At 34.7% G+C, this 12,307-nt stretch overlaps 2 protein-coding genes across 3 annotated transcripts in view; one reads left to right on the top strand and one right to left on the bottom strand.

Annotated features, from left to right (window-relative positions):
* LOC306880185 (creatine kinase B-type-like) overlaps positions 1 to 12,307 on the top strand; it is a 985,569-nt gene that overhangs the window by 281,480 nt on the left and 691,782 nt on the right. The window lies entirely within an intron of this gene.
* Positions 1 to 12,307, bottom strand: part of LOC306879863 (circadian locomoter output cycles protein kaput-like) — a 63,541-nt gene that overhangs the window by 28,318 nt on the left and 22,916 nt on the right. For both annotated transcript variants that reach the window (XM_079433083.1, XM_079433084.1), the window contains exons 3-5: positions 5,806 to 5,867; positions 4,330 to 4,563; positions 4,060 to 4,147 (exon numbers count right to left, since the gene is read on the bottom strand). In XM_079433083.1, the coding sequence (XP_079289209.1) occupies positions 4,060 to 4,079 (20 nt within the window). In that variant the 5' untranslated portion in view covers positions 4,080 to 4,147; positions 4,330 to 4,563; positions 5,806 to 5,867. The remainder of the gene's footprint in view (positions 1 to 4,059; positions 4,148 to 4,329; positions 4,564 to 5,805; positions 5,868 to 12,307) is intronic.

The raw sequence follows: 12,307 nt of genomic DNA, 5'->3' as shown, positions 1-12,307 counted from the left end.
CAAATCAGCATAATAAACTATTTCTGAACGATCACGTGACACTGAAGAGTGGAATAATGATGCTGAAAATTCAGCTTTGCCATCACAGAGATAAATTATATTTTAAAATGTGATAAAATAGAAAACAGTTATTTTAAATTGTAATATTTCTGCTTTTACTGTATTTTTGTATTCTACTATATTTGATTATTTTAATGCAGACTTGGTGAGCATGAAATCTTTCAAAGTCATTTCAAAAACATTTTAAAAATCGTACAGAACGGTTTGAGTAATAGTATACTCACTCTCATGTGGATCCAAACCTATATAAAACTGTCTTTCTTTTGTTGAAAACAGAACCTTTTTTTTTTTTTTTTTAATGTTCCCATATTTTCTGTCCATAAAATGAAAGTCCACTGGTTCACTTTGGGACCCCATAGACTTCTATTGTATGGTCAAATGGGTTGAAGCATTCATAAATAAACTCAGTCATGAAATTCAAGCATGTAAGTAATGTATAACTCTCAATAAAACTTAAGTGTCCTAGTTTATCTGTATTCAACCAAATTGTAACTTTTATTCGAGAGTTTTCAAAGCAGCCCAGAACTGTTCAACACACATTTGACGTAGATTTGCTCAACGAAATGTTTATCAGTGAAAATCAGAGATGTGGACTTCAGACTCCTGATTTGAACTCAAGTCACAATGTTGATGTCTTATTGCTTGGCAACCATTATATTTAAGACTAACATTTACCAGTCTTGACAATTAGTTTTGAAGTCGGAGACTGAGCTTCACCCAAGTTGCTGTCAGATGGTGTTTGGAAAGTGTCAAATATGCGTATGGCGGAAAAATATCAGATATGACAATTCATAACATCATTAAGAAAGAACAATGTAAATGTCTGAAGAAATTTGGTTGTAAAAACAAGAAAAGATGTGTGATAAGTTCATAATGCTGGAATGTACAGCAATGAGTCCAAAGGATATTTGCTGAGACTGAGTTTTGAGTTACATTTAATCTCATGTGTTGCTCTACTGATATTGTTTTACATGCACATTTATATTTTAGTGTATTTTAATACTTAAAACTGACATGAAACATAAGAATTTCCCATCGGATGACCGTTAAAACCAGAGAACCTTGACTAACAAACTGTGACATGTCTCAAAGTCAGAAATGTAGTCACAAAGGTTAACACAGCTTTGAAGACATTCACAAAGGCAATCATGATGATAGGCGTCACTGCATGGTGAAGTCTACATTTATCTGTTTGCACTAAAAGGGTTTTAGTAGTTTCACTTTGGCTTAACTATACAGCAGGTAAGACCAGTCTCATCACTTCAGGAGGCGAGGATGAGGGTGCATAATTACCACATTATTAAAAAGTCATTACAAACTTGGTTTGAACTTCAACTAAAAATATAATTATGAAAATTAAAGATTTACTAAAGAAAGCATTAGGGTTCAAATGAGGTAAGTTTTTGTATCCTTCTCAGTTCTGAAATGAGAACCTTGTAAAGAATCTTTAATTATGAACAAAAAAAGCAACAGCCAATAATTCTGCTTTTCTGATCACTGAATACTCAAAATACAAAATCCTGGACATTTGGATTTGAAAACACAAAATGTACCAGTGTTACAAAAGAAAAAGCAAGCACTGAACATTTATTGTCTCTGCCATCAAAATAATAATTAATGTGTATATCTATCTGTGTAAATCTGCAGTTTCTGAAATAAGTAATTATTTCCTGAAGCAGCTTATAATTTGCATTGTTATTAATAGTTCTATTGTAATTACATTAACATTTAATGCAGACAGGCATTCGTTTAAAATGTATCAATGCAAACATCCAGCATGCTAAACATTAAATATTCAAAACTTATTTATTAAATTTTTTACTTTTTTCCCACAGAAGAGACATTAAACAACGACAAATATACAAAAATATAAAAAAAATAAATAAAATAAAATAGGAGAAGAAAACAAGTACCTCTAACCCCATGTCAGAGGTACGGAGCTTCATTTTCACTTGCTAGTTTTTTTTTTTTACTCCAATCAATCAACACAAACTGTGTTTTGCAGAAACACACAGAAGTTTGGTGAAGGTGTATTTGTAGCTTCGTAGAAACACACAGAAGTTGTTCTGACAACATAACTGACGCCCTTCATTATAAACTACTGTATAAAACAGTTTGTCTACTACAATGGACATCATATAAGTTCAAATTGCCCTGCATTCGATCTAGCTATGTTTAACAGTGTCCTGAAGGGCCACTTAGAGCTCATGCTGTCTGAGAGATGAGAGGAAGTGCAGCTCTCAAAAATATACAGATTCTCTGAATATGGTAAGAGAATACAGATTGTGCAAGCACCATATGTTCCCTGTTTTCGACCGTAGGTGCCATCTCCAGTTACTTCACCTGGAAACCTTTGAGAGGGGAAAATGGAGCTGCTGCTCTATTCAGCGTGGCGGTAATCCAGAGATTAGCCTGAAAAATTCCACACCGCCGCCACACAATGGCCCATCTTACTGTCACTCAACAGGCCCAACCAGTTAGAAGGAAACCGGGTGCAGTGAGGCTGGCCAGAGTGGGCATGTTTAATGTTATTCCATTCACTGTAGTCACTATAGCAACTGGCCATGGGTGTGTTACATCTGCATCTAACAGCGAACGAAAGCTGTTTACGAATATAGATATTAAAGGGCTACTCCACCCCAAAATGAATATTTTGTCATTAAATCACCTACCCCCATGTCGTTCCAAACCCGTACTTTAACTTTATTCAACTGTTCTGTGTGAGCCGCACCACACGGATACGTCTTCTACGTTTATTTACGCTGTGATTTGAATGAAAACAAATCATCAGTATCCAGCAGATACTCTCCAAAATGGGGCTACGCTGACGTGGAGGAAACAAATTGTTGAATAAAGTCGTTATTTTTGTTTTCTTTGTGTACAAAAAGTATTCTCATAGCTTCATAACCTTACGGTTGAACCGCTGATGGCAGATGGACTATTCTGGCGATGTCTTTCCTACTTTTCTGGGCCTTGACAGTGGTATTTACCTGGCAGTCAATGGGACAGTCACAAGCCTCCCGGTTTTCATTCAAAATATCTTAAATTGTGTTCTAAAATGAACGACGCTTTTACGGGTTTGGGACGACATGGGGGTAAGTGATTAATAACAAAATGTTCATTTTGGGGTGGAGTAACCCTTTAAGATTGTTTAATATGAGCCATCCATCTCAGCTGCATCTGCTGTAACTGAGGATGCAGGACTGGGACTGCCTTGGTTTCAAATTAACTCGAATTTCATTTAACAAAAAAACTTTCTGAAAATAATAATGTGGAGTCGATATGTGATACGACCAAAATCGTATCACGGTATGAGTAATTTTATTTCACGATAAGGATATATATCACGATGCAGTTATTTTTGCTTTAAATAACTTTATGATCTTATGGTCTTTATGATATCAAATTTTTGATACCATAGAAATAATTCTTTGTCACCAGTATCAGTATCACAGAAAACTAATATTAGCCTAAATAAAAAAAACAAAAAACAAGCTACAGTAAAGAAACTACAGTAGAACAAACAAATAAGAAATGCTACATACATTTGATAAAGTTTATATTTAAAAGTATAAATGCATATTTCTTATTAAAATTACAAAAGTGATTTAGGCAGTGAGCAGTGAGAGATTTTCTCTCTTTTGTTGTTTGATTAACATGAATGACAGACAGCAGGACTATTAGATTGCGGTCACTTTAAGAGCTGACCGGATCCAATATATTGTTGCATATGCGTTTTCTTTCTCAGCTGTTTGTTTTCACTTAAGACCCAAATTACTGTGTATTTGAGGATACTTACAAAGATGGCCATTTTGACACATACGAGTGTGTATATTGAACTGTTCAAGGCCTTTAAAGCTTGCCTACCGATATATCACCCATCCCAAATGTTGTGATTTTATTGTTTTACTGTGTTTTTCTAATATATGTTGGAGATTGTGGCTATTGTTAACAGAATCCTTTCTGCACAGGATGGTTCGGGGTCAACCGAGGACTTACCGGTCTATGCTAGAGGTCATTTTTGTAGTGTGTTCAGGGTCGCAGTTGTAGAGAGAGGACCTTTAAGCGTGAGGTAGACATTTGTAACCTGGGTAACAAAATAAAATAAAATAATTTTTTTTGAATGCAATTGAAATTAGGTACACTCTAAATAAATGAATGAGGGTTTTAATTTAGAAGGCACTTTTATACACTATTAAATTAAAATGAAACAATGACACAAAAGGAATAAATGCAATAATTCAATAATTCATTCAAAAGCAAATTTACCTCCAGGCCTGCTTGCTCTAAGGAAGGAAGAGAGGAGCTTGCCACAGGATGTAGGATGAGGACAATCGGTGGGCAAGACAGAAGGTGCAAGTGAATATGAATGTTTTTGTGTGTAGGGTCAATCAGAGGACTCTGAGGTCAAGGTAGAAAAGCCTGCTGTGGGTCCCTGTGGGGTTTATGTGCTTTCATTCGGGTGTGAGAGTGGAGGCACCACATGTTAGCACTAGCCATCTCCTAAGAAAAAAAAAACAGAAAAACATTCATCATAATTACACACTTTATAAGTAATAAAAGTCATGTTTAATATATACTCCTAAGTAATTTTAACTTAAGTTAATGCCTGACCTATAAAACAAGTCAGAAATTGAATAGGTTATTGAAAGATGCATGTGTTTTTTGTGACCCATTTAGTATGATATTGGACAATATGGAGCTCATACTTGAGAATGAAATAACACCTCAATTTTATAAAGAAGCCAAAACTGTGAAACTTATGCAATTATTTTGAGCAGATGCTGATATTTACAAGATGAAATTGTAATTTATGAATGAGATTTTTGTAGTGTAGCAGACTACTTGCATAAAATGCATATAAGTATCAGTTATCCGAATAATATGTCTTGTAAGATACTTAAATGCTTAAGGCTCTGTACTTTTAGTTGTGGGGCAAAACATAATGCAGTGCAGTGATGATTGAGAGATGCAGAATTAAACTTTCCTCAAAAGCCGGTTGATCATATTTGATTCTCAAATTGTAAGATGTTTCTAAAAAAAAAAAAAAAAAAAAAAAAAAAAAAAAAAAACTGTATGGAATCAAAGTTACTTCATTCCTGTAATATTAATAACAATACAAAAGTTATTCTAAACATTTAACAGCAGATCAACATTTGTAACATGACCTGAAGTTTTTGTAATATACTAAAAGGCCTTTTTTCTGCTAAAAAGTATAAACTATCAATCAGAAGACAGAAGGCATGCAGTAGATGTTGATATTATAGAGAAATTTCTCATATCAAATCTTTATAAGGCTAAGAAGAAATTTTGCAATGAAACAAACAAAAAAACTAAATTAACTTCTAAATCTTGTGAATAAATGTGTAAGACACCTGGCAAAAAATAAATGTAGTGATTTTTAAGATGACTGAATTGTAATGAATAAAATATTAATAACTGACTAATTAAAGCTGAAGTCCATAACTTTATGTTCAAAATGTAAAAAATTAATATAATTATTATATTAATACAATTAATAAAATAAGTACATAATTAATCCATTTGCCAAACTGTGTTTTTGGCTCATCATGAATCACTACAATACACCTAAAATAAGTTTTTATATTCAGACTATTTTAGACTGGAACCATTGCGGAGTACCTGCGTAACTCATCGTAACGCAGTTATGTTTATTAACCGCTATAGCACCAAAAGTTACGGACTGCAGCTTTTAATAACTCATTTTGTTAGTAACAAACTTACTCATGTCATTATTTCTGTAATAGCAGCAATGCTCCTGAACCACTGTAAATCTGCTCTTAAATCTGAAACACAAACAGAAACAGAAATTAGTCACATAAACAGAGAAAAGGCTTCAATTACATTAGAGAAATAATTATATATTAGCTTAACCGGTACTAAGGAGATTATAATAAAATAAAAACATCTGAATTAATAATAGTAGGTGTTCAAGTTTCAAGAAAAAAAACATCACTTTGACCCAGTAAGCTTGAGAAGGGTCATGACCTTAAAGTTAAAAACGCTAAAGTCCTTATGGTAAACATTCTGCGAAGAAAAAATAATAATAATACAAATATATATTGTGCCATACCCAAAATAATGGCTTAATTGAAGCTTAACATTTTCCCCTAGAACTAACAGTTCTCTCCATCCCAAAATAAACTATTCAGCCAACTACTAGATATTTTACAAGGCCACAGATGTTGTGATGTACTGCCAAGTCTGATAGATGACTTGGCAAGACCTTCTCCAAAGATAAACATTCAGTACTGTAAAACCAGGGCCGAAGTTCAGCTGTCATAAGAACAGAACATTGCACCTTCATTACTAGTCAATTGCAGTTTGATGTTCACGACACAGTCTTACATTATTGACATTAACATGCCGGGTGTCACCTAGAAATAAAAATTGTGCCAAAATTTACTAATATGCTCATGTTGTATTATATATCCCTCACATTTCCTTCTGTGGAACATAAAAAGATATTTTGTGTTGTTTTAACTGTTTTCGTCTATACAATGAAAGTCAACGGGGTCCAAAACAATAGTCTGGCCCTCTTTAATGTGTTCCACAGAAGAAAGAAATGTGCATCCATTTATAGTGTTGTTTTCTATTAAATTTGTGTGTTTGCATAAAAATAAAATAAAATATAAAACGTATTTTACGTATATTTCTAGTGGGATTACTTAAAATGTTATAAAATAAATACAATTTATAAACGTGGGAGTGCATAAATAAAAATAAAAAAAATCATTAAAATAAATACAATTTATGAGCATCTCTGTACATGTGGGACTGAATAATTAATTAATTTATTATTAATTTCTTCATTTTGTTACATAATGAAAATTTATGAGCACCTCCCTTCATGTGGGAGTGTATAGGCTACATCTTTGTAAACTAAGAATAGGCACCGTCTCTCTCTACAGGAAAACACCCAGCAGGAAAGAAGCAGTAAGAGTGAGCTGGGTGAGACATCATGAAACTGTAGTACCCCGACAAGTTGCAAGACATGTCCAAGGAAGTGCATGTGTCATAAAGGCACACACCCCTGAGGCCAATCTATGTATAGCAGTGGTGGTGTGGTATTGCCTTCGCTCATATTAGGTTTCCATGTTCCAACAGGAAGACTGCAATGATCAATGAGCAACTTCTGAATAAAGATGACAGCATCCTGTTCTTTTCATCAAGACAGGAAGCTAAAAACATGTGATGTGCACATAAAAATTTACACAGCTTCACAAACAAAGGTAGCAGCTTTGACCCAGTTTGGTCCTTTAAAAAGCACGCGATCATGAGAAAAGTTGAGTCAAAGTGTGCGTGCTTATCAAGATTACTACTATCAGAATACATCAGCTCACAGTCAGTCTATTGTGTTTTGGTTAATGCCCTCAAATATTTAACATTTATCCTGTTTTCATGCATGGTTTGATTGTCTAGTCCAAACCAGAGTTTGATTCCACCTGATTGCTATCCCAGAATTCACATAAACCTCACATATAAAATGTAATATAAAGCACAGTGTATAACATTTTTTTTTAAATAAAATATTACTGTCTTGGATTGCTATCCCTGAATTCACATTTCCAGGTATGGTTTTTGCTAGTGCATCACACAAATCAAATTAAACGAGCTCTGATGTCAAATAGACGGTGGGTCTTCTTTAGTGTAAAATCACCCCTAAAACTCCCAGCACATGACACTGTTAAAACTCTCATAAAGCTATTTGTTTTTCGCATACTGCATAGAAAAGCCTTCCGTCAGTCACCAAACACCTGCACTCATTGGCACTCATAAAATACAGCCTAATGATATAACACATTACTGTCTTTGTTGTCCTGCCAAAAACAGTTGGTCGTTCTTGTTTACAAGCTTATACTTTATGGCCATTTCAATGGCCTATAAAAAGAAACTATAACAGCAAGGAGATTAGCCTAATGCTAGGAGCTAGCATGACCTATCAGCTACCACACGATTTGAGCAACAGATTTGGAGCCGGTTCATTTTCGTATGACACACACATGAAGCAGCACGGACACGCATACCTAAACACACCCACAGATTCAAATGAGTTCAGAAATCACATGAAACTAGGTCATTCTTCATCTGAAGTCATGAAAAAAACCTCAAGTTGTTCCAAACCTGCTGGAGTTGGTTGATCATTAAAGAAAATGTGGGTTGCAGTTTGCAGTTTCTAGTCCCCATTGACTTCCATAGTATGGAAAAATGGGGACTATCCCTTTAGAAATGTTTTTTATTAAATATTTTTTATTAAAATACTACATAAGGCATTTTTTAAACAAATTTATTAAAATATCTACTGTAGATATAAATTCACTAATAACATTTGAATGGTTTCTTATGGCGTTTTAGAGCCACATTAAAAAATTTAAATATATAAGATTATGAGATTGAAGTCGTAGCAATACGAGAATAAAGTCGAAAATTACGAGAATAAAGTAGAAATTATGAGAAAGTCATAATACTAAAATAAAGTTGAAATATTTTGAGAATTAAGTCAAAATTACGAGAGTAAAGTCAATATTTTGAGAATAAATTAGAAATTATGAGAATAAGGTTGTAGCAATATGAGAATAAAGCCGAAATAAGAATAAAGTCATAACAATATGAGAATAAAGTAGAAATTACAAGAATAAAGTAGAAATATTTTGAGAATAAAGTTGAAATTACGATAATAAAGTTGTAGCAATATTTTCAAAATATTTAGAGAATAAAGTCAAAGTAAATTGAGAATAAACTCAAAGTATTTAGACTATTCTCATAATTTTTAGTTTTTTTCAAAATATTATGACTTTAATCTTGTAATCTTAGTGTTTATTTATTTTTTATTTTTATTTTTTTTACGTGGCACTAAAATGCTGTTGTAGTTTGTATATAAACCTCATCACATCTATAAAGCTGGAATAACAACAAAGAAACCTCTGGAAGGAAATTTATTTAGGTGATTATCTCATTTAAATTAGCTGCTAACGTAGCCACATTCCTTTAGATGTAATGCACAGCCGCGGTGGAGACACACTGACTAATCACAACAGCAAACAAGACGATGGCTGTAATACACTATGGTCCATGGTGCTCGGATGTGTGGTGACCAGATGTAAACAAGTGTGCTAAAGATGGTTAAAGCTGGTAATGATGGAAATCTCTCTTTCATGTTTTTAGTACGAGTGCTTTGTCACATGCAGGTCCTCCGGTCACGCCACGCTGCACACCAGCTATGTCCCCCTACTGATCACTACATGTGACTACTGACCCAGACAACACACACAAAGAAAACTAATGACATACCGACACAGCTCAGACTCAATTCAGCCACTCCTGCAACATTTAGTACAAAAGAAGGGAAATTAAATTAATTGAAGTGACAGTAAAGACATTTATAATGTTACAAAAGATTTTTACTTCAAATTAAAGCTGTTATTTTTGTTATTTAATTAAAGAATCCTGGAAAAAAAACATATCAGCGTTTACACAAAAATATTAAGCAGCACAATCATTTTCAGAAATGTTTCTTGAGCTGCAAATGAGCATATTAGGGTGATTCCTGAAGGATCATGTGACACTGAAGTAATAATGATGAAAATTCATCTGTCATCACATGAATAAATTACACTTTAAAATATATTCAAATAGAAATCGGTCATTTTAAATTGTATTTATTTTCACAATATTACTGTTTTAACTATTTTTTGATCAAATAAATGCAGTCTTGCGCATAAGATACTCCTTTCAAAAACCTTTGACAGGTAGTGTAAAGGATGCCAACAAAACACAAAATTAATCTAGATATTTGTAGCACAAATATGACTGTTATGCAACCAAAAGCATAAAACACCCCTGTAGACCATCAAAAGGGATTTAAAGGAAATCTGTCAGGACAGCTCCTCCTTCAATTTCCTTTGAGTGTCCGGAAGCAAAACATTATTCCAACACAATACACATCTGATAAAAACCACACAATAAACAATAAGATTTAAAAAAAATAAAAAACAATAAATAATTTAAAATAAATCAAACACACACACCCCGTTAAAATAATAATAATACAAATCCTGGCATTTTTATAAATTTGGAACAAATACAAAAGGATCTAAATGGGAATTGTGTTAAGGGATTAAAACATGAATCACATTTTCTAGCACATCCTCCCAAAAATATTATAATTACAGTATTATGAGCAGCAATATACTATCCTTGTAGAATGACAAAAGGAATTTAAAGGAAATATGCCAGGAATTTTTTTCAACTGTCCTGGGTAGGATTTGTACTGTACAAAGATTTTACAATATCCAGGACTCCAAGAATAAAAAAAGAATCCTTTGGGAATTTCAGTTCATCCAAGGAGGATCATCTTGGATTTTAATGGGATCATTAAATATTACAAATTCTGACAGGGATACTCAAAATAGGATTCAGATATTCTGCATTTAGGTGCTTTCCAGATATGAGTCACAAATGTTATAGGTATCAGTTCAACAAGAAAAAAGAATTGCTTCACTACAGGGAAATGTCCTCTGACACAGTGCCACAAATATAACCTATAAAATCAGTTGAACACACAACACTGGGAATCCAAAGGATTTCTTTGAATTTGGAGGCAACATAAAAAGACTTTGAAATAGAAGGTGTGGAATTCTGGGAAAACACATGAGAAGGGCACATGTGAAGAGAGAGAGGCGACGGAGGAGTGGAAAAGGATGTAGGACAGAGTGGAATATTTTCAGTTCACCGAGACATGGAGTCATTTTCGCAAAAGATTTGACAAAAAGAAAGGCATGCAAAGCCTTGAAGGAGGGTTCGACAGAGAAAAAAGGATAAGGCTTGCAAGAAGAAAATAACGAGGGAGAGAAAAAACTCATGTTGAAAAAGGATAAAACGAGACATAAAAGCAAAAGAGTAAAAGAAAAAGAAAAAGGAAGGCAGTCCCCAGCATTTCCTGTAGAGTGGTTGTTGCGTTAACAGTAGGCTGAGCAATGGTTTTGTAACTGTGATGTCAGTAGATGCTTCACTGACCTGCTGACCCAGTGACCTACTTTTGCTTCTCTTGCTCACTGTCTCTCTCTTCCACTGCGACTTAATCACAGCTCAACAGGCAGCTGCAGCCAATCACGCGATGGGATGAGTCACCACACACTCGCTATCAGCAAATCAGGAGTAGCTCACCACAAACGGCAGCCAATAACACGCCAAGGAGAAAATAAAAGGAGTTTTCAGCCAATCAAACGCAGAGTCTACAAACTCTCAGCCAACCAACCACAAACCGGATAAAAACACAGAGTTAGCGTCAAAGAGAACAAGTCCGAGAAGGGAAGGAAAATACGAGAAATAGCAGAAGGAAACAGGCTAACAAAACCAAGCTTCTTCTCTTGCTGAGAGTGACACATTTACCTATTCGGCCAAAGTGAGCCAAAACAGATCTGCCTAAAGCACTAGGTTAAAACCAGATAACAAGCACATGACAAACAAACAAATTCTTCCTCTGTTCTCACGCCACACTCAAACAAATGAGGTTTCTCTCTCTCACACACACCCACGTCTACACGGCTCTGAACGCTATAGACTGGGCTTGGAATATTTTCACAGTTGTGCATATCTTGAATTGTACCTGCACACAAGCAGTCACAGATGGACCATATACAGCTGTGTAATTGCATATTCGGATTCCACTGCATTGTCATTTGCTCTTTTTGACTCTCAAGGGAACAGTTCATGTAAAAAAAAAAAATAATAATAATTCTGTCAATATTCACTTACCCTCATGTCGTTCCAAACCTGTATAACATTGTTTCTTGTGTAAAACACAAAAGGAGATATTTATATGCATGTCCAAGCTGCCCGTATTCCATACCATGTTCAGTAGTCATTTTTAATGTACTTTAAAAATGGCTGTGCTGATTAGGGCTGGGTATCGAGTTCGATACTCTTTAGGCACCGGCCGAATTGCCTCGATACCACCGAGTATCGAAAAACGTCTTGTCGTTCGGTACCAAATTTCGATACCTAAGGGGTTAATCTCATTAACGTCAGTGAGCCAATAAGCCTGCAGCACTAGGTGTGTTTGACTAGAAGTGACGTGGTGCTGACTGATCAGTGTTTGACATCCGCGAGAGCGTTTCGAAAGCGTACGGAGCAGTCTGCTCTCTATATCGCGCAGTTTCGCTTACTACACACAGACTGAAGCTCGCGTGACATTTCAGCGTCTGCCGTCTCACTAAATGAGGAC

Source organism: Barbus barbus, assembly GCF_936440315.1.
Source record: "Barbus barbus genome assembly, chromosome: 14".
NCBI lineage: Eukaryota > Metazoa > Chordata > Actinopteri > Cypriniformes > Cyprinidae > Barbus > Barbus barbus.
Note: the sequence above shows the minus strand (reverse complement) of the source record. Positions and strands in the feature narration are given on the sequence as shown.